This window comes from Cricetulus griseus, chromosome 3, assembly GCF_003668045.3.
Source record: "Cricetulus griseus strain 17A/GY chromosome 3, alternate assembly CriGri-PICRH-1.0, whole genome shotgun sequence".
Taxonomy (NCBI): domain Eukaryota; kingdom Metazoa; phylum Chordata; class Mammalia; order Rodentia; family Cricetidae; genus Cricetulus; species Cricetulus griseus.
Genome location: NC_048596.1, coordinates 257,029,206 through 257,052,068, shown reverse-complemented (window position 1 = coordinate 257,052,068; position 22,863 = coordinate 257,029,206). Strand labels below are relative to the sequence as shown.

General features: G+C 43.8%; 1 protein-coding gene across 1 annotated transcript in view; it reads right to left on the bottom strand.

Annotated features, from left to right (window-relative positions):
- Nucleotides 1–22,592, bottom strand: part of Ly86 (lymphocyte antigen 86) — a 61,369-nt gene extending 38,777 nt beyond the window's left edge. Inside the window, exon 1 of the mRNA XM_027410368.2 lies at nt 22,421–22,592. Within this exon, the coding sequence (XP_027266169.1) occupies nt 22,421–22,547 (127 nt within the window). The 5' untranslated portion in view covers nt 22,548–22,592. The remainder of the gene's footprint in view (nt 1–22,420) is intronic.
- Nucleotides 22,593–22,863: the final 271 nt, after the last annotated feature.

Sequence of the window (22,863 nt, the reverse complement as noted above, 5' to 3'; positions counted from 1 at the left end):
ATAAATCAATTGATAACTGTCTCAGGGTGACTTTTGCTGTGATGAAACACCACGACCAAAGCAACTTGGGGAGAAAAGGATTTATTTAGTTTACATTTCCATATCACTGTTCATTATCAAAGGAATTCACTATTAAATGGAGCAGGAACCTGGAGGCAGGAGCTGATGCAGAGGCCATGGAGGGGTGCTGCTTACTGGCTTGCTCACCATGGTGCTCACTCAGCCTGCTGTCTTATAGAATCCAGGACCACTTGCCCAGGAATGGCCCTAACCGTAATGGGCTAGGCCCTCCCCCATCAATCACTAATTAAGAAAAAGTTCTATGTGGCCTATAGACTGATCTTACTGAGGCATTTTCTCAGTTAAGGCTCCCTTCCTCTCCAGTGACTCTAGCTTGTGTCAAGCTGACATAAATTTAGCCAGCACAGCAACCAAGGCAATAGCTCACAGACATGTCCACAGGCTAGCCTAATCTAGATTATTCCTCAGTAGAGACCCTTTTCCTAGTGACTCTAAGGTAGGGGTGTGTGTGTGTGTGTGTGTGTGTGTGTGTGTGTGTGTGTGTGTGTGTGTGTGTGTGTGTGTGTGTATCCCTTACATCCAGTTTTATTGCTTAGATTTAAAAGCCTGTTGGAAATTGGCCAAATTTTTCTCATAGGGGGAAATTTTTATTAAAAAGTCACAGAGAAACTCTGTCTTGGAAAAAAAGTTACTACGATAAGTGGTAGTACCCCTCTTATCTTACCTCCATCAACTTTCCTCATGATGTGTCTAAAGCCAGCTTCAAGCTTCTGTACTATCTGCTCTGGGAAGGCAATTGCTCTCTCCCTCCTTTCTCTTCTCCCTTCCTTTCTTTTTTCTTTTTTTGCTCCCTGGCCTCCTCCATTTCCCTTTCTCTGTCTCTTTCTCTTTTTCCCCACATGCCCTCTCCAGTATTTATGCTTGACTGCACTCTGAGGCCTGAAACACCAACTTTCCCCCTAATGGATTTAACCTTCCTGTCCATTCTCGCCTTACCTTAAGATCTGGTTTTGCTTCCTGCATGCACTGTTAGCAGAAAACAGGCTGACCCAGGAGAATGCTAATGTGAAGGCCAAGGATGCTAATGTGCTTGGCTAATTTCCAGTAAATAAACGTATGAAAGGTTTATATCCTACATAGTAAAACTTCGATTATCTCTCTCCTGTGGTCTGCACTTCTTACCTGGCTCAACCACACCTCTCCAGAATGCCCTCAGGGTCCCTACTTTGCCCACAGCCTGTTGTATATGTCTTCCTCACACCTTTAGCATCCTTCATCAGCATCAAAGTTAAGGATATTCCTTGTGGCCCAGGATAGATCGCTATGGAAGTGGCTCAATAAAAACTCATACATTTATTTAAGCAGCTTAGGATTTTTTTTGAATTGTTTTGTAACTCAACTGCATCATTCTCTCTCTCTCTCTTTGCATTTTATTTATTTATTATTATTTTTAATTACTCATATTTACATATCCACCCCCCCATTCCCTCACCCTCCCATCCTCCCATGTTCCCCACCAAACCCACCCCAACCCACCCCCCAACTCCTCCCCAGGGATAGTAAGGCCCTCTACCAAGGACCTTCAAAGTCTGTCATATTGTTTGGGGGAAGGTCTAGACCCTCCTTTCTGTATCTGGGCTGCAATAGTATCCCTCCATAGGGAATGGGCTCCCAAAGTCTATTTGTGCTCTAGGGATAAAGACTGGCTCCCCTGTTAGAGGACCCATAGATTGTCTTGGACTCCTAGCTGGTACCAACATTCAGAGGGTTTGGTTTGGTCCAATGCTGTTTCCCCAGCTTTATGACTAGGTTCTCCATTCTCTCAGTAGGTCAGGTCCACTGTTTCTCCATCTGTTTCCATCTGTTCTCCACTGTTTCTCCATGGTCAGGTCTCTCCATCCCCATCTTGAACTGCACCATTCTCAAACATGAATTTGGTCACAATGTTCAAAAGTTGGACACACTCACTTTCAGGGCATAAGCTGTGACAGGTTAGGAAATGTGTTTTATTTATACATATTCAGATAACCAGTGTCTATGCCAGTGGGCACGCTAAGAATACCATTGGTTGGGTATGTAGATGAAAAGACAAGAAAGTCAGGCAATTCGACAACAGCAGAAGGTGTTTTGTTCCATTAGCTTCGATAGGTGCTAGTGATTACAAGAGAGGCCTGGTTGTGAGGCCCCTGACAGCTATCTCTTTTGCCTGTTTCCAGAATGCTTTGAGTAAATTAACTTTTCTTGAGAACAATGAGAATATTGACTTCAGTGCTTGAGATGGAGTTTCTAGGAGTGCTTAAGCAGCCACTAGTCCAAGGTCAGATGTAGCAAACTTTCCCTATGCATCTTTGATCATTCTTTCCCCAGATAATAACAGATCTTATTTAGACATTGTTCTTCAGGCTGGCTGGATGCCAATTCCCCAAGCCTATGTTTCTGTTTATGATTACAATCTAGTATGTGTTGAAAGTTTCCTCTCTTGTATTGTGTTTTTGACCCGGGGTCTTAAGATATCATTTCATAAGATATCATTCAAAGGTCACTGTAGGTTCATCAGTGACGGTGATGGCATAAGGCTTGGGTCAGATACCAGTGCCAGAATTCATCCACAGCAACTCAAAGCCAACTTTCATCTTTTCTGTTTGTAAAGTTACTATCTTGTCTGCACCCCCCCTTTTCCTTCCCCACTTCAATGCACAATAGGATAAAAAGTAAGTATAGTGTGGGTGGACGTATTCTAGCTCTGTTTTCCTGATCTTTTTTTTTTCCCACTTGTCAAATCTCATTACTAGAGACTAGCACAGCAAGGCTCCGGTGGTTCACTTTCAAATAATAGTAGTTCTATTCCCATTCAAGTCTCTTTCCCAGTGTCTCATAGGGAATCTACTCATTCAAAGTTGTACATCCAATGCAGTTGCTTGTATTTTCAACTGAGATATGCAGATGAGAGGCTTAGATAAGAGTCTTTGCATCAAATGTAATAAAAACAGCATTAGCACCATCAGAGTGCACTGTAAGTGAATGGAGGGCTTAAGGACTCCCAAACTGTCTAGGCTGTTTGGCAATGCTTGCCAGTGTGCTTTTTGTATCAAGGTGTGTTTGGGTTGCTAATGGAAAATTCTGGAACCTTTGCTAGTTTCCTTTCAGTTGTGAAATAAACAAAATTCATTGGTAATAGCCTTTTTTTTTTCAAGACAGGGTTTCTCTGTGTAGCTTTGGAGCCTATCCTGGCACTCGCTCTGGAGACCAGACTGGCCTCGAACTCACAGAGATATGTCTGCCTCCCGAGTGAGTGCTGGGATTAAAGGTGTGCGCCACCAATACCCGGCCCCATTAGTAACAGCCTTTTAATGACAGAAAAGGGGAGGAATATATATAGCCCCTTTGACTTTAGAACCTATTCCCTCAGAATAACTGAAGTTTGGTTCTCCCAGCAGGGGAGGGAATGGTTGTATATAGTGGTCCCTCCTTTCCTGTACTGTCGTTTTTTAGTGATTGTCATTATTTATCATTATTTACTGTCCAAAATTATTAAATGGAAAATGCCCCAAAGCGAACAATAGGTAATTTTCAAATTGATACCATCCTGAGTTCTGTGATGTAATGTCAAAGCATTCCCTTTGGGAGGTGACTTGGCTCTTTGTCTGGCGTATCCACGTTGCATACACAACCCACCACTTAGCAACTATCTTAGTTATAAAAACTACTTTCTCAGGACTGTAGTCTGTTCAAGTAACCCCTATTTGACTTAATGATAATCTCAAAGTACAAGAGTAATAATCCTAAAAATTCAGACCTGCCATAGAAAAGCTGTAAAGAAGCTTTCCACTTCTATGTGGAAAGATGGGTGTTCTTACTACAGAAAGCAAATCACATGCTGAGGACGTGACTAGGATCTATGTAAGAACCAAGTATGTGTACACGGCATCAGCACTCTCCATCGCTTCACATCCACTGGACGATTCTAGAACACATTCCCTAACAAGAGGAAACCAAATAGGACTGCATTGGCAGGATTCTGGTTCAGGTTCAGAATGCTCTCTCCCATCAAAGATGGCTACCAAGTGGGCATCACTGTGAATATGCCCATGTCTGAGTCCCATTCAGCCATCTGGCTTACTGTGTCTGGGTGTTCAGCATTGAAATTTTTCACAGCCCCCAGGTGATCCAATTACCTATTTCATTTGCAAACCACTGTTTTAAGCCAAATGGGTCTTTTTGCAAATCTCCTTGGTGTCTAATCATATAGATAGGTCTTAAGAAATAGCATGCTTTACAGCAGATTCAAGGGTTAACCCTGTAATAGATCCCTAACGTGTAACTCTTTGTAAGCCGTTCTCCATGATTTGTTAGAATTTATGAAGATTTGAGAAGCATCATCTGGGAATTCCTTCCACCTGGACCACTGGTTATCTGTGCCTGGCTCCCTGTCTCTGTCTCTAGAGAAAGTGTTTCCTCTAGTCTCAGTGTCTAGGAGCTCAGGCTAGACACAAGCCACTGGGGCCCTAGCAATTACCCAGGTGGCCTCTCCAGAATTCTTCAGAGAAAGGCACAGCTCTGCTTACATGAAATTCTTGTAAAGATTCTCTTTTTCCTTCCTGAGCATCCACTTTCTACCAGTGTCATACTAGCCATAGAAAGGCTTAACGTGAGAGGTCCAGGAAGGGAGAAGACAGAATTAAAACGAGAAATAATGAGACTCAATGGAGGGTGGTGAGTGATGAATCATGGGATATATCTGTAAGAACTTCCCAGTGCAGAGAAAATGGAGGAGCAGTAAAATTCTAGACAAATGGGAGTGGGAGGCTTGGGGGCTGGCAGAGCCAAACTGGAGAGGCCTAGGTCTCCTTCAAGTGTCCTGGGTTACTTTCACAGCTCATCGAGGCCTCTGAGTATAGAGCAACAACTTATAGGGAGTGTTTGCTTAGACAATGTATTAGTCAGGGTTCTCCAGAGTAACAGAACCCATAGAGTGAATCTTTCACTTTCGAATGACTTACAGGCTGCAGTCCAGCTAATCTAACAATGGCTGGCTGAGAATGGAAAGTTCAAGAACCCAAAAGATGCTCAGTCCAGCTGGATGTCTCAGCTGGTCTCCAGTATATGCTAGAATCCTGAAGGGAGAAGTAGGCTCCAACGCCAGTGAAGGAAGGGGTGTGCTAGCAAGCCCAGAGCAAGCAGGCCAAGAGCAGAAGCTTCCTTTTTCTATGTCCTTATACAGACTTCCAGCAGAAGGTATGGTCCAGAATAAAGGGGTGGCTTCCTGCCGCAAGATCCAGATAAAAGGTGTGTGTCACACGGAGCAGGGCCTAGGCCCTTCTCCAAAGGATATGACAGACTCCGAAGATCCCCCATGGAAGGCCTCACCCTCCCTGGGGAGCAGAAAGGGTATGGGATAGAGAGTTAGTGGGGGGAGAGGCAGGGAAGGAGGGGAGGGAGAGGGAACTGGGATTGACATGTAAAACAATCTCTTTTCTAATTTAAATAAAAATGGGGGCGGGGAAAGGCGTGTGTCTTCCTCCTACCTCACAGGGCTGGACTAGAAGTGGATTCACCCCCTTCAAACCAAGCCAAAAACCAAACAAACAAAAACAAAAACAAAAACAAAAACAAAAAAACAACAACAAAAAACCTCACAGGTGTGCCCTCCACTTCATTCCAGATGTAATCAAGTTGTCAACCAATAACAGCCACCACAGACACTCACTGTTGTGTGAACTTAGGCAAGATAGGTCACCAGTGACGTACTATTAGAGTGATTTCGCTGAAGTTCTGCTTGATGAACTAATTAGTTTATTGCTCTTACCTAGAGAGCATGTAGCCCTTATTTATAGGGTTACTCACAGGAGCATAGGTGACCCCCAAAGCAACCACATTCCGGAAAGTCTCACTCCAGCCTAGATGATGACTTCCTCATAGCAGCACGAACTTCAAGGCATTTAGCCTTCCACACCATGTGCTCTCTCACCTCCCAAGACCATGAAGTCACACGCAGTTTAGGCAGAGTTACATAGCGCTAGGCAGGAAGTGTAGGAAAGTAGTGACTTGACTCTCAGGTGAGGGTCTACCGAGCCTCCTCAACTTCTACTACAAAAGAATGTCCGTTCCGTTGATCTGGAGGGTTTCTTGTGATGAGTCACAGCTGCTCTGATGAAGAGGGTGATGGCTGGTGTGCTTAGAGGACAACGATCTACAATACACAGGGACCATCAAGTTCCCAAAGGAGTTCTGGAGGCCAAGCCACTTGGCCACTTCTTGTCTACTACTGATAAATCTACCACCAACTCACATATTGGTTTTTGTATTGTGGTTTTCATTTCTCTGGAATAAGTGGCCACGAGTGGGATTTCTGGGTCATCTGGCAAGTGTGTGTTCAATTCCCTTAGAAACTGCCCAGCTGCTTTCCACAGCGGCAGTGCACCTAAAGGTCTCCTCGAAGCAGGGTTCCACAGGTGGGGTCCATTTGAAAGAAACTCTTGCTAGAGAGGTGGGCTCCCAAGGGAGAAATTACAGGAGCCTTGCAGTCCAAGATATTCTTGAAAATGTCCATGCTCACTTGACTTTTGAAGAGCCAGCACAAGACTGCCTCTGAGAAGCCACTGGTGCCACAGGAGTGAGTGGAGCTGCTAACACCCAGGGCACAGAACAAGGATGCTGGTGGCAGCTGGCGCCCATGCTTAGCCACCTCCAATCTTTGCAAGGCTCTATTCAGGGCCCTGACATGCTTTTGGCCACACTCTGAGGAGGCCTGTGTTTCCAAATGCTTCGGATCATGGGACCAGCCTGATGTGTTTTCAGTTCTTTCTGTTTGTCCAGTAATGAGTTGTTCACTGCCTTCTCCAATCCCCCAGCTGACCCAGAGGAGGAAAAAGATCAATTTACAGCTTTTCCAGGAAGCAGTCCTGTTGATGGAGATGACTCATAGTGAGAGGCTCCTTTTCTGTGTTAGCATGCCTCAGAGGGCCAGTGAGGACGCTGCTTGTGAACATGGCAGCCTCTGATTTAAGAGAAGAGTGTCTCCACCAAGAAACACTGGATTCAAGGAAAATCATAGCAACAGACATCCATAGCTGATAATAGCCCTATGTCTCCCAGGTATAGATTCCCAGGCTTCCTACAGCTATAGTGAAGCTTTCTGGAGGGGTTAAAGATGTCCACTGGGAACGCCTCTCAGGATGTGGTGAGGGGAAATGAACGCTTCCTGCATCTCTTACCTCAATGAAAACAAGTCAGACTGAATCCACCAGGTGCCTGGCTCAGCCACATTGTCTTCCTTCCAGGGAGGAGAGATGCTTCCCTGGGAAATGAGCCTTGTTGATTGCATCTTACCATTGGTGTAACAAAGTACATGGAGAACAGGGTCCCGGGGGCAGGAGTTACAGAGGATTACAAGAGCCTGTGCTGGAGGGGGAAAAGAACAATTGCCGGAGGCTGTGCTTCTCTGCCAGCAAAACAAGTTCTTAACCAAGTAGAAGACTTATTCCTCTGTCTCCCCAATCAACAAGTCCTACCTTTATTCACTCTCTTCCTCTTTATAGGATAAAAAAAAATGGTTCTGCTGAAAATACATATGAAGGATTACATGGAAAGATAGAAAGCTGCCATAGGAAAGAAGCTGGGAATCTGAGTCTCAGATGAACCGAGGGGAACCATGCCCCGTTGAATGATTGCAGACTCCAGCCCCACCAATTTGGACACCCTACCCAGTTAATCACACAGTAGGGGCTGGAGATGAATTTGGCTTCACAGCTAAGTTGCAAGAAGCTGGACAACACCCTGTTGTTTCCTTAACATCCTTTCCGTAACTGGATATTGTTCAGCCTTCTTGTGCCATCTGTTCAAGCATTTTCAGGGCATAACTTAGAAACTGTTAGTATGTGTAGAACATCACTAGACAAGTCTTAGGTCATTATAGCTAAATACCTTTGTCCCAGCTTCTGCTTAAAAGAAAAAACAAAACATGGAGAAAGCAAATTCCTGGGTCAGGAAGCATTTTCTAACATAATAGACACAAATAGCACGTTCCCACGAAGCCTGGGAGACAGAGACAGGACAAAGGACCATAAGTTTGAAGAAAGGTTGGGCTACATGAAGAGTTTCAGGCATTCCTGGACCATATAAGACCCTGTCTCAAACGAAAACAACAATAAAAAAGGAACAGAACATTGATGTTCACAGCAGTTTATAGGGACAACAGCTTGGGCAGTCTAAATGTACAATCAAGAGAAGAGGGATCAGTTGTAGTCTGTGCAGGTAATGACACATCCTGCAGCTGAGAAAGAATTACCTCAGGTGACACATGGCCGGTGTCCCCTGGAAGAGTATAATCAGTTGTCTCCAAAGAGACATCAATTCAACTCTCACTCACTGCACTGGTTTGTTAACTAGATTTTTCTATGTGGACAGTCATATTGGAGGCACATTATAAAATTTTTATATGCTCTGTTTGCCTCTCAAATGCATAACATATTTCATCTCACTGTTCTGGTAAGGGGCCATCAGTGGGGTGTTGGATAGAGGTGACGGTGGACACTTTTGCCTTTTAAAAAACATTTTTCAACAAAAAGCTGTTTGTGTTCTGCCGTTAAATATGTGCCCACCGCAGAGTGGTAGCTTAGATTGATTTCTTTGGAAGACAGATAGCTCATTTTAACAAGGCAATCTGGTATTCTTGGGTACTTTTTTCTTTAGAAATCTGATTAATTTGGTCAATTTTTATTTCTCATGATCTATGTTCCACTCAGAACTGACTACTGGGATCATTGCTGTGCTCTCGATTGTGTTTGTTTAAATCATCTTTGTTTCTCTTTCATTACTGAGGGTCATTTGAACTATACAGAAAATTCTAGGCTGGAGGTTCTTTTCTTTCTTCTCTGGGGATGCTGATAATACTATTAATAAGTCTGTTCTCAGCTTAATCCTAATTTACTGTTGGGTAATTTATTTCCCTTTGGCAGGCTATGGAGTCCCTCTTGTGAATCTATGAGGGGATTGCTGTGTGTGCTGAACCTGAAAATGCATACCTTTCAGAGTTCTAGAAAAGAAACCAGGTTTTTGCTTAGAAATGGCCTTTTCCTTAGCTCCCTTTTTAGTAGCTTGTGTTTTCAGTCTCTTGATTCCTCCATGATGTATATCCAGTAACACACCTCCAACCTGGCCTGATAACATCTCTTCAACTATTTTTAAAGCTCCATTTTAACTTAGCTATTATTCTTTATTTCAGCGATTAAATATTTCATGCCAAGGGGCTTTATTTTGTCAAATCTCTCTGATGTTTATTGATTCTGTATTTTTCTTCTCTTGTACTCTGAAATTCCACTTCTAATTCTTTAAACAATTATATAATTATTTGTATTATGTGTCTGTATTTCCAAATTCTAGTACCTCTTAGGATATGTCTCTCGCATTTGAGTTTTCTGCCAACTATAATTTATTTCCTTCTGTTTTTAGATTTTGGACTCTGAGCTCATGGAATCTTTAGTATGCCAGTGAAACATAAACTGAGGGTGTTTGTTTCTCTGCCAATACACTCCAGATGTTCCCAATCAAAAACCACTTTAACTTCTGGGCCTGGGATTTCCTGCACCAGAAAGATAGTACACAGACATTTGTGTCCAAGCCTGCGTGTTATCATATCTGAACCGCTCACATATTTTCCCTAGCCACCTAGAAGAGCTAAACATATTTCCTCATCTAGTAGTACTTTGTCTTTACTCACTTCAAAATAAATTTTTGGCTACTGCATGTCAAAGGTTGTATGTTCATGAAGGGTCAACTTTCTGTCTTGCACAGTGCAGGTCACTCTTGCAAACTACCGCACAGTCATTAAGACCTCAGTTCTAGTTTGTGGAAAGTGCCCAATTCTCTGAGGATACTCAAAACGCCAGTAGCCTCTCTTAACTCTGCTTTTTAATTTTTTTATTGTTTTATATTTTGTTTTGGCTTTGTATTAGACCTTATTCCCGGAGAAGCCCTCCCCTAGACCTTTCAATACAAGCTCAGCTATGCATTGAAAATGATTTATGTTCCTTATATCTAGCAAGAAAGTAAATTGTCCATTCCACACAGCTCCCCCCTGTAGATCATCATTTTGGTGAATGATGTAATAATATCTCTTTTACCAGTGTCCCGTTCATCAACATGTTCATGTGTATTCAGTAATTCAGTGTACAGTTAAAATGTTCAAGGGCATTGTAGGAGAGTGCTCTAGTCTAAATGCTAACCTTCAAGGCGGTGGTACTGGAAGGCAAAGACTCTAGGAGGTTGTCAGTCCTCCATGAGTGAGATTAGTTAATATTTCCTGAAAGGTGCCCGACAAAACTTGTGTGCCTCTTCCACCTTCCACAGTGAGGGCAAATTCAAAAGGCAGCATCTGTGAATCCGAGATCAAATTCTTACCAAATGATAAATTTACCTTTACCTTGGATTCTTAGCCACCATATCTACTTAACCAATATAATTCAATAAAATAAACATATGCCTATTTGTACAAAAATGGCATGAATGATGGGGGCAACCATTTGATTTCTGATCAGATTTGATGCCCAATCCATAGAAAGGAGTCCATGCACAATTGAATAGATAAGTTATAATCAAGCATTAAAATTCTATTGCCCATAATAAACCCAATCTAAGACTTTTTTTTTTTTTTTTTTTTTTTGTTTTTCGAGACAGGGTTTCTCTGTGTAGCTTTGGAGCCTATCCTGGCACTCGGTCTTGAGACCAGGCTGGCCTCAAACTCACAGAGATTTGCCTGTCTCTGCCTCCTGAGTGCTGGGATTAAAGGCGTGCGCCACCAATGCCCGGCGACATTTTGTTTTAGTAGTTTGAATGAACTAAAGCACATAGCATCTAATACCACCAAGGATTTCTTTCTGTAGACTCTTAGGACTTTCTGCTTATACATCTCTTGGCATAGGAGTAATCCTGTCTCATTAGCATAGTTTAGTGGAAGTTCTGAGAGCAAGTGCCTCTGGGAATCGCTCTTGGGAGTTGGCTGACCATTACCCCAGCTCTTCCAGTTTGGATGTGACATCATGTGGATGATACATTGGAGGTATCATCCACAGGGTCTTCCTGAGGTTCTCTATAGGATCGAGATTTGTTTATCACAGTGGTCACTTGGATTGGCCTTATTTTCATTCATATCTCACTTCTTCATTCTCATCCTGGGGTTTCCTAGGGATCATTTCTCAAACAAGCTTGTACTCGGTGCCTTGTGTTAGCAGCCATTTCCAGAGAAACCTTTAACGTCAACAATATTCAAGTTCATATTGAGTACAGGCTGTGCATTTTGTTCTAAAATAAGTCAGATGCGGTTCACCTCTAGCGTAATTTACGGTTGCTTTCTTACTTTTTATTCTTTTTAAGAAATATATGTATTTCAACTTTCCAGGCAAGATGCACCCATTGGTGCAATAGTAGCATGATTATGGAGTAAACTGACAGATTTCTGATTGATGTAGAGGCCCCCTCCACAGGATAAAATTCTTGCCTGGAACTGGAGACCTATTCAAATATCTATGGCTGTGGAGGTCATAGACACTGGAGACCTATTCCAAGGCCTATGGCTGGGGAGGTCATAGGTACTGGAGACCTATTCCAAGGCCTATGGCTGGGGAGGCATAGGCACTGGAGACCTATTCCAAGGCCTACTACTTTTGTTTTGCTAAATGGAAATGCTGTCTTGTGGAGATGTTAAGGTTCTGACAATTTATGAATTCACAACTGGAGTTGCCTACATAAGGTCTGCACAATATGGAGCCTTCAAATGTTCAGTCATAGTTGGGGGATGAGCTCAGGGAACAAAGCTCCACACAGGGGAGCAATTAGCAGTTGTAGCCTGCTGGAAAAAGACAGTCATTGTCTTTAGTAATGATCGTTACATGAATTATTCATGCTGCAGTGGATAACTTCACAGCTGTACCTATGGGTGTGTTTGTGGCTAAACCCAGTGGGTTATGAAGCAAAAACAAAAAGATGTGAAAATGGGATGGGGACTTAGTGGGAGGAGAGAGTTTGTGGAGATTGGCAGGGGTAAGAGAAGGTGGCTGAGTGTGACCAGAGTGTATTATATACATGCATGAAATTGCCAAAGAATAAATTAATTTTAAAAACAAAAGGAAAGAAAAATATTTAACGAGATTTGTAAACATCAAGAAGCATTTTAATATATTTGGGCCAAAATTAGTACTAAATTTAGCTGGTAATTTCAGGTACCCAGATGGGATGGAACTAGCATGAACTCGGCAGACTTGAACACTGGGCTATTGGACTGGTGAGACTCTTGCTAACTGAACAAGGGGATGGATAACTATTTTATGTATGGATCCCTTGTGGATTTATGTGGAGGCCTGCTTGATACAAAGGATGGTGTGATGGTTAAACTGACCTCAAGGTGCTCTTGGAGATGTTGAGCAGACCTCAGAGTTAGGAGAGTTGCAGGGAGAGAGTGGTATAGAACTGGACCCTTCCCTCTTTAGCAGAGGCTACAAATAATGGCACGCAATATTGTTTGTTGCTGTTGGGGGTGTTTTGTTGATCCTCATTGTGCTCAAAACCAGGCCAGTTTCCATATATGTGAATTAGGACATTGCTTCTGAGGGTTAGATCTTGGTTTCTTTTGAAAAATTAGGAAATAGGACATCACAGACTTCACTGTTACACATAGCTCTTAGGTGGAGGCGAACATCAGAGTCCCATTGGGGATGAGGTGAGTGCCTGAGATTTCACATTATCAATCACAATTAGCCTTCTCCATTAGTTATAGGTGAACCCCCTTTTATGATGGGACCAGAGCCTTATAAACTCATCAAAGGTTGAAAAGGCATGTAATACCTCCAACCTATTGACACCCTGGGCTTAGCAACAGAGTGTATTGTAGAGCATCATTCTCCTTTTTCCTGATCTAGACATAATGTGATGAGATCTCCTTTTCCAGATGAAGGGAGGTAGCAGTGAGTTGCCAGTCAGTCCACAGGAAAAAGGAGAATGATGCTCTACAACACACAGGCACCTCCTTCCCCCTCTGCTGACTGGTTCTGAAACCTCAGGCACAGTTTTGGTAGGACCCTTAATCCTTGCCTGCCAGCTGTGCTCTCTTCAACCACTGGATCACATAAATGAAGAGTGACTGACAATCTTCTCTTCAGGCATGTTCTGAAAACACCGACACTATTTATCCATGAAGACCCTTTAACGGAGTCAAAATTCAATCCACATGTGAGGTGGAAAAGCCATTGTTACCACTTGAAAATGACCTTCCTGCCCATTCTGTGCTTGGATTCCGAACGGGTCAGTGTGGGTCTGGCCAGAACTTAGTCTTCCTCTTAGAACCCTCTACCTGGTGATTCAGACCTAAGGCAGATGGCCCCAGTGGAGCGGGTGGTGTATTTGTTTGATGGCTGAGGTTGGTTGTCTATAGCTAGTTCTTTCATATATAGAGAAAATAACAAAGATGCAGGCTCTGGTGTCAAATTGTCAGGCTCAAGGGGCCCAAGCCACCGCAATAACTTTTACAGACCTCCTCTGATGCCATATGTGTTTACTTTAAGTTGTTAGGTTCCCCAAGGAGGTTTCTGTCACAGAAGGTTCAGCCCTTACTCTAAATAAGCTTTTCCCCTTCTGATATGCTATGAAAAATACAGTAGCTGTTCAGCATCTGCAGTTTTATGTTTTACAATTTGTTAGCAACATGAACCAATAATATTAAAATGGGAAATTCCAGAAACGAACCATTTCTAAACTGTAAATTGTAAACTATTCTGAGCAGCACAATGAACTCCCATGCCACCCCACTTGGTCCCACCTGTGTCTAGCATATCCACCCTATATATGGAACTCACACGTCAGTCACTTAGTAGCTGTCCCAGCTATCTGATTGGTTGTCATTAAATCAGAGTGCTTTGTGTTCAAATGACTGTCATCCTACTTTGTAATGGCTCTAACGTGTAAGCATAGTGATGGTAGCAATTTTATTAGGGTGTGCTGTTAAAATTATTCTACTATGAGTTGCCTGTTGCCACTTTTACTGGGACTATTTATAAATTAAACTTTCTCATGAGTATGTATATGTAAAAAAAAGTCAAATATAAGGTCATCATTGTATGACTTCAACCATCTACTTAGGGTCTTAGAATGTGTCCTTCACGGATAAAAGGGGAATAATACATGCTATTCCCATGTAATGTCCACAGTTATAGTGCTCTCACCTAGAGCTGAGTGCATGGATCATTTGCAACTGTAAAGCTTCATATTTTATAGGGTCTTAGGCAGGAAAGGATCAGGACAAACTGTTTTACAAGATGAGATGCCTGGAAAGAGGAAACTGCTTTCTGGAGACCCTGCTCTGGTCTTGGTTTGTGTGGTATCTCAGATCTGAAACTGGGCAAGTTCTCTTGGTGGCTTTCTGTTTGAAGAGGAAGCTGAGCTTGCCCAGGAGGGTCCTGTTGGGTTCTTCCATTGATTGGCTTTGTGACCACAGTTAGAACATGCTGCCTTCTAGCTCAGAGGTTCCTCTTTTCAACAAGGGGTAGTTTAGACTGCATCCCCAAGTGTCTAGAGGGACTGCCCTTATTCCAGTCCATAAGAGACCACTTGGTTTGCCTATCAGAGGGCCTGACAAGAGGCTAACCTTCCCAGAAGAATGTCAGACTTTGGGGAAAATTAGTCATCAAGTGACAACTTTCCCACACTCCAGTGTTTCTCCAGCAGCCACAGACAGACTGCCAAAACCAACAGTTTTGCCTCTGGAGACATTGAGTTGACCTCTAAAAGCTGCTCAGGTACTTCATAGCATGTGGGGGCATGTTTCCATCTCCTATCCACTACAATTATGACGGAATAGACCAATGCCCTGCATGTCTGCATTTCAGGTGTCCTAGCATGACCTGAAATGCCTATTAGAGACAGAGAGTACCAGTCAGGAAGTCACTGTACAGTGACTTTTCCTTTGCTGAGGGTGGCAAGTGGTGTTAACGATACAAGGCAATTGTTGGGACTGGATGAAATATGACGCTGCTGTTTTGATCTTGCTGAGATCTTGTGTCTCAGGGTTCCGTCTCTAGGGATTACTTAGCAAGCATGTTTGAGTGACAACAAAAATGGGAAGGAAACTGGGTCACATCCTAAGTGCTTCATGTGCATGAAGCCTTGTTCTCAGTTATTTGGAATTTAGAATGTCTTTATCCATATGGACAGACCAGGGAGAACTATGAAGTTATCTCTATCTTTGTACATGAGTAGGAGTGAGGACAAAGAGTTGTGAATGAGCCAGACAGCCTTGGAAAAAAATAGAAGGCTGGATCAGCGCAAGTGGTCCCATCTAAAATCCAGCGGATGAGCTAAGGGTAAAGCTGGTGGCAAGAAGCTGGAACACACAGGCTTTGGGTTCTTTTCCTGGTGCACACTTCCCCAACGTCAACAGAAAGTTGGACTGCCAGCAATCACAGAATATACAAGTGGAAAGACAACACAATGCTAACCACAAGTCAGCTCTGCTTCATAAAGATGAGCCTTAACCATGCAGAGAAACTCTGCCCTCTCCTCTAAATGACCCCTGATTTTTTTTGTTTGTTTTGTTGTTGTTGTTATTGTTGAGACGTCTATAGGAGACATAAGCTTCTAGGTTTAGGATACCAGCAGGGTACAGAATCACAAAACAATGACAGAGCAAACCTCAGTGTGCTTTTCAAAGAGAAACGGGCCAAGTGGAAGGAGCTTTGTGAGAAGAAGGGTCTTCAGGTCATGGCAGTGAGCATTAATGCCAAGGGAAGTCAACCTGATGACTGGCCAGCCACCAAGCCCAGAATCAACTGGTTGGTAAGTCAAAATCATATATTCTTTGAGCTGAAATGTGCTAGATACACAAATACTCAGACATATACGTTTACAACTGCAGGGAAGTATAAGCCTTGTAGAAAAGAGTAATCAAGTTGGTGCCACGGTCTATACCCACAATACCAGTTGCTCAGGAAGCTGAGGCAGGAGGATCAAGAGATTGTAGTTACCCTGGGCAGCATTAGTGAGACTTCATACCAAATTTAAAAAAGAAAAGGAAGAGAAGAAAATAAATAAGTGTCAATGCAAAGATGAAAAATGAAAAAAAAAAAAAAGATTTAGAGGCCCATAGAGTCAGTGCTTTGAAACAAGTTTAAGAAAAATAGCAGTAAACTTATTTTGTGATAGTTCTATACACTTTCTCTGCTACTCAATGTTTTAAAGCAATCAGGAAAAAATATTTTGTGTTTTACCAAATAGTGAGATTTTATTGATAAATTTGTGAATAATGTGCATGTCTGTAAAAATTTGCTAAATGAGAAAAATGTCAGTAAAGGGACGTGTTAAAACACAGTAAAAGAACTAAGTTGTCACTAACATGCAGAGAAGCCTTCTGGATAAGAAAGGCCTCAGCTATTGGGAAAGGGGCAGCACTCGTGGCCATCGTACAAAGGTGGCTCTGGGCACTCCGTCCTCATGGTTTAGAGGCAAAGGGACCCCTGCTGTATGCTAATCTGCACATTGTTCTCTGTGCATTGCTCACTCATATAAATGTGTGGACACTAGCTTCCTGGTTGACTGCAGCACACTTCCGGCACCTGCTTGCTATTTCCAATTCCCTAGTGCAAAGTTACTGGGTACAGATTCAGAGTTTGACCTTAGGAGGAATCTAGGAAAGGCGTACCACCAACCTACAGTGCATGAAACCACTGAGCAGCCCATCCCATCCTTCTCTTCCTATACAAGGCCCTGCCCCCTTTCATGTGTCTTTAAGGGGCATCTGTTGCTCTGTCTCCCGGATGCTGCTGACTAGAGTCCAGACAATGGCTGACAGCTGCATGCTCCTTCATCACTGTACAGACTGAGCTTGCAAAGGGGTTTTCATTGAAGGCCACATTCTCAGACTCTGGTGTCCCATGTCCCGCACTGCACCCCCAGGCCTGAATGGAGCCATGCTCAGGACACCAGGCTGCCTGTGGTGTTGGGGATGTGCTGACAGTGACAACCAGCTGCTGAGCTGGAGCGCAGCTACCCCATCTCAGCCTCTCCCAGGAGTCTCCTCCCCAAACATGAACAGAGCCAGGTGTCTATGGGTATTTCATATGGCTGGAAAGGGCAGTGGCTAGCCCTTTTAGGACACACTGATTTCCTGCCCACTAAAGAGGCCTCTTTAGAACCGCAGACTTGGCTTTCTTCCCTTTGTTCACTGAGTTACTTAGCATCTCCTTTTTAATGTGAGCAGCAGAATTCACACCACCCTGAAAGCTTGGCTTCTAAGTTGTTTCCATTAAATGAACCACTCAAGGCTCCCAGGAACTACCTATAGGGATTACTTCCCTTCTAGCATCTGTTCTGACTAGCTTTCAAACAAACAAACAAACAAGCAAACAAACAAAACCTTTATCTCATTACCAAACCTCTTCTATTTTCTAAGTCAACTTCTCTTTTAAACTTTGTTCCAGGTAGTCTGCTGTTCAGCCTGCATCCTGCATGGCCAAACTCATCACCATGGGATTCATATTCTTTCTCTCTCTCTCTCTCTCTCTCTCTCTCTCTCTCTCTCTCTCTCTCTCTCTCTCTCATCTCCTTTTCTCTCTCCACCTCTCAATAGTTTCCTTAGTTGCACAACAGCATAAACTAAGAGAGATTACTTTATGTGCAGGATTTGAAAGTGTTGCTAGATGATTCCATGGCCTGTGATTCTTTCTGATGTGATCATGTTGTTTCTTTGGTACTTGTTTTGTAACTCAATTACTTCAGAATTTTCAGATTCTGGGGAAAGCAGCCCCCCTTCCTTATTCTTTGCCCCTCAGGGCACCTTAAAACCTTCTGGTGAACACCTTATCCATATGCCTTGTTCATTGAATTCTGGGGTAGGTCATTTGTAGTTTGCCCTCTATTCTAGGGGGATTTTGCCAGCATTGTTAAGCATTCTTAAAGCCTGATTAATTGTTCTGTTTGACTACCTTGATGGATTATGCAGGTGCATGTGCGTGACCAGATTTAGACTTTCATAATGAAGGGACATTTTGGAGGTCAGGTAAGTTGCCCACCCCGAAGCAAACCTCAACAACTTAGAAATGCTATTTAGACAGATGTGAATGAGGGTGGTTGCCTCAGAGCAGTGGTTCTCACTCTGTGGGTAACAACCCCTTTGGGAGTCGAACAACCCTCACAGGGGTCAGCCTCAGGCGTTGTTCTCCAGGTGCACTCCACCTTCATTATTGAGACAGTCTTTCATCTGGCTTGACACTTGAAACTGGGGTAGGCTGACTGACACCCACAACTGGGCTAGGCTGACTGACACCCACAGCTGGGCTAGGCTGATTGATTGACACTCACAACTGGACTAGGCTGACTGACACAACTGGACTAGGCTGACTTACCAGTGAGCTCCGGGGATATATCCGCCTCTCCCTCCCTAGTGCTGGGATCACGAGCAAACACTACTACACTCCACATGTTTATGTGAGTTCTGAGGATTAGATTTAGGTCTTCATGGTCATATAACAAGCACTTCACTAGTTAAGCTATGTCCTCAGCCCCGGTACATTCTATTTTAGTCAGTAGAGTGAAACTTGGAGCATGACCTGGGACAAATACCTCAGCAACAAGGGCCTGAGACCTAGAGTCTTCCCTAGCAGTTTGAATGAAATTTGCTGACTCAGATCAATCCTAAATCCTTGTCTCTCACCTGACTTGTCCATTATGTGTTTGACCTTACTTGCTTCTGTTTCCCTTGGCTCAGGCTACTGTGACAAGTTACCATAGACAGGGTTGCTTGAACCACAAATTTGTATTTTCAGAGTTCTCAAGTACTAACAAGTTTGAGACCAGACTGCCCAGCATGACTGGGTTCTTGGTGTGGGCTTCTGACTGTAGGGTGTCTCTTTTATTGAAAAAACAACAAGAAACATTTCTGTGGGTTCTGCTTTCATGACCTAACTGCCTTACAGAAGCCCCACCTCCCAATACCATCATCTTAGAAGTAGGATGTTATTATTGTGTGTGTGTGTGTGTGTGTGTGTGTGTGTGTGTGTGTGTGTGTGTGTGTGTATGTGGACATAAGTGTGGGAATACCCATGGTACAGTGTATGAGTTCAGTGGAATCAGTTTTTCCTTCCACCACAATGTGGATTCCAGGAATCAGCGAAGTTTACCAAGCTTGCAGACATCTCATTGGCTCTTAGCATATGAACTTTTTGGTGGGAGGCACATTCTGTCCATAGCGTGGTCTTCTACTCTCTCACTCGCCCTGTGTCTCCCACTGCTATTGAGCTCTCTCCTTACCATGAGTATTTTTATAATCTACATTGTTTCTTTGTGTACTAGAGGCTACATATGAGTAAATACACTAGTAGGAATGGGTGACACATCCCTAGGCTTTTTAAAAATATTATTTTATGAATTAATGTAGGAAGATCTCTGTGTGTTCTGCATGTTCTTCATTTGACAACACTGGCTTCTTTTTTTTTTTTTGTAGTTCTCTTACTTGAACAAGTTCAGACTTCTGCTTTTCAGAAAAGCTTTCTCACTTTCTGTTTAGACTTTTTATTTTTTTAACTATTATTATTGTATTTTTGAGGCCAGGTCTCATATAGCTGTGTTGGCCTCAAAGTCACTATGACGTCAAGGATGACCTTGAACTCGCACAGTCTCCAGCTTCTACCTCCAAAGTATTAGGATTTGAGACATGAACCACCACACTTGGCTTCATAACATCAGAAACCACTTCTGATGGTCCCTCTTTTTTTTTTCTGTGATCCAGAAAACAATTTCTAGTTTAAAGTCTCCTTCTTTTGGAACTAAAATCACAAATGAGACAAAAAGAGATAAATGTAGCATGGCCCTAGAAAACCACAGTATCTGTTTCTGGGCTTACAGTTGGACCTCAAAAGTCCCTGAGAAGCTAACACTGCCTCAAAACCACATTGGCCAGAGTGTCATACCAGGCAGCCTTTGACTGAGGCTGCTGTCCTGCAAACCCAGGAGCAGAGGGGGAGACTATCTGTGTCATGGAGTATTCAGCCGGTCAGCCTCCGAAAGCTCCTGGCCTTTCAGAAGACAGAGTCAGCGTCACCCTGCAGGAGCTCCTAGGCTTCACCTTGCCTCCCTGCTGACCCCAGAGTGCACCCACGTCCTCTCAGTCTAAAGACTGCCTAATGGTTTTCACGATGGTCGTGATTTTCTTCCTGAACTGTCATGACTCCCAGCTTACAAACCCTACTTCCAGCCACAAATAGGTTCGATCGCAATACCCATGTCCCTAGTAACTACCCAAGGGATCTTTCTGAAGCAGAGGTTCCTCAAAGCCAAAGACAGGCAGCTCCCCTTGTCTGGGGCACTTCTTCCATCTTGCCCATCATTTCTCAGCTCACTGAACTCCACCCGTTCATGCCATGGCCTCTTTTGTCTTTATACACGATACTCTCTCTCTGAAGTCTCCTTCATGCTCCTCTATGCTACTCTGCACGGCAACCAAACTCTGCACACCAGGGCTACCGAGAGCAAGACTTTTAGATTTAGAGAGGCCAGTGATGGATGGGCTTTAATTCCATAAATGTTTACTCAATGTTTTGTCTTCTCTGTGTCCCTGGAGCATACTTTCCACAGTATTAGCTGGAGAGCCTTTACATAGTTACCTAGCACCTCCGGCTCCGTGTTTGTAAACTTATGAAGCAAGGATCATGTTAATGGAGCACTAAGCAAGGTCCTTCACACACACACACACACCACACACACACACACACACACACACACACACACACACACACACGTGCCCTCATGCGCAGACCCTTCAAGTAGGAGGTTTTGTCCAGCTACATTTATCATTCTTCAAGTTTAAATTTATGTTAGATATTCCAAAGCTTTCTCTCTTCCAATCACATGACCCCTGTGACACCTGACACCTGCCTCTGAGACATCCCTTCCACAAAACATTGGTCCTTTGGTTTCATTGGATGGTAACCCCACTATTCCTGGATGGAAACTCCATCTCCTCTGTTCCTCTGTCCCAAGTGCCCAGGGTTTATCCCTGAGATTTAATTACTCTTCGGAGAAGGTCCACCTTAAGATGGATGCACCATCCCAGACAGTGAGGCAGCCCTATGTCCCTGTTCCTCCCTCGACAGATCCAATTTTCATGCCTCTTATCCAGGTGAGTGAAAGGGCACATGAGACTTGGCTGCAGTTTGAGGTGGCTTCTGGGACACAGACTAGCCAAATACGTGAGACTGAGTGATCTGGAGAATCAAACCCCAACTAGTCCATTCACGTCAGGTCTTGCTATCACCTGGCTCTCATTTACCCTGAGAACAGCAAGCATGGCAAGGTTAGCACCTCACCATCCAACCGGTCATTCTCTTTTTCTTATTTTTAATTTTTAAAATGCACTTCAATGTTCCCCTTTAAAGGAATAAACAGACCCACCAAATTACCCCAGAAACTAAACTGACCATCTGTGTTTCTCAGATCAGGTCCTTGGATGTCAGAAGTCAGGGTGAGCTACTTGCTTAAGAGTTGCTCTCACAACTCCCAGCTTATGGTGGGGCCAACATGGGGGCTCAGTGTCTCCTTTCCACATTCTTCAGCTCAAGCCACATTTGCCCCTCCTCCCTGTAGACTCCCAGGTTTCATAAAGCCTGCCTTTCCACAAGCCAGTTCTTCTACTTGCCATTGAAAATGGATGCTGAGGCTACTTTCTCCCCATGGTGTCTTAACATCGTAGAAGGAAAATGGCAAGGGGAGGCACCAAACTCAGATGGTATAACTAACCCACTCCTGAGTTCTGGCAGGTGGTGTCAATAGCAGAGCCCTCTCAGCTGAACTCTTCTCCAAACAGTGACACTGGGGACTAAGTTTCTAATGTATGCTTCAGGACACACTCAGACCACAGCAACCGCCTCGATTCCCAGGGAAACCCTGGCACTGGATGCTACTTCCGAAGTGCTTGCTGCTTTAATGGGTGGTATAGCATACACGACAAGCACTCTGGAGGTGGCAGCTCAAGAACAGAGATCTTTTGACAAAAATGACTTGATGTGTACTCAGTTTGCATCCCTGGATGAAATGGGTGCCCTGGAAAGGCAGGCCAGGTACAGGATTTGGGAAGAAAAGCTTGTGGGAAGATCAATGATCATTTGTTCTTGGGGGAGCTGAGCCCTTAGACCGGGCTCCATATCTAGACTGTTAATCTTTGTCTTTTTTTTCTTTTCAGCAGGCTGTCCCACTCTCCCTCTTCCTTCCTTCCTCACAGCTCCCAAGAGCTGCCCATGGCCCTCAAAGACTCACTGCAGCTGAAAAACGTACTGGGCTGCTGCTCACCTCATCCCTCACCCAACCAACTTAGTGCTCAGGCTTTAATTTCCCTGTCAACCCAAACGAACATTTCACAAGACCTTACCGCAACTCTGGTAGAGGACTTCCAAACCCCCACTGCTGCAGGCCATGTGAGTGGGCCAAGCGTCCCCTCTGTCACTGCTGGGAGAAGTCAGAATCCAGACAAGGAGGGCAGCTGCAACACTGTTCATGGTGAGGGGCTGTGTGTGACCAATGCTAAACAAGCCCAATAAAAAGGCCTCTTCCTCCCCCTCATGAGATGGGTGGCATGCTCGGTTTCACTTCTCAAATAGTAGGCTCTGGGGAATTCAATGTGAGAGGCCAAAGGCAGAGAGCAGGGAGGGGCATTTGAATACTGTTCCAGAGGGTCTTCATTCACTTGAAACAGGGGTATGAGTGGTGTGTGTGTGTGTGTGTGTGTGTGTGTGTGTGTAGGTGTAAGCTAGGTTGAAAGTTGACTTCCTGCTTTTGCAGGAAGAGGTACAGCATGGCTCTCCAGAACAGCCT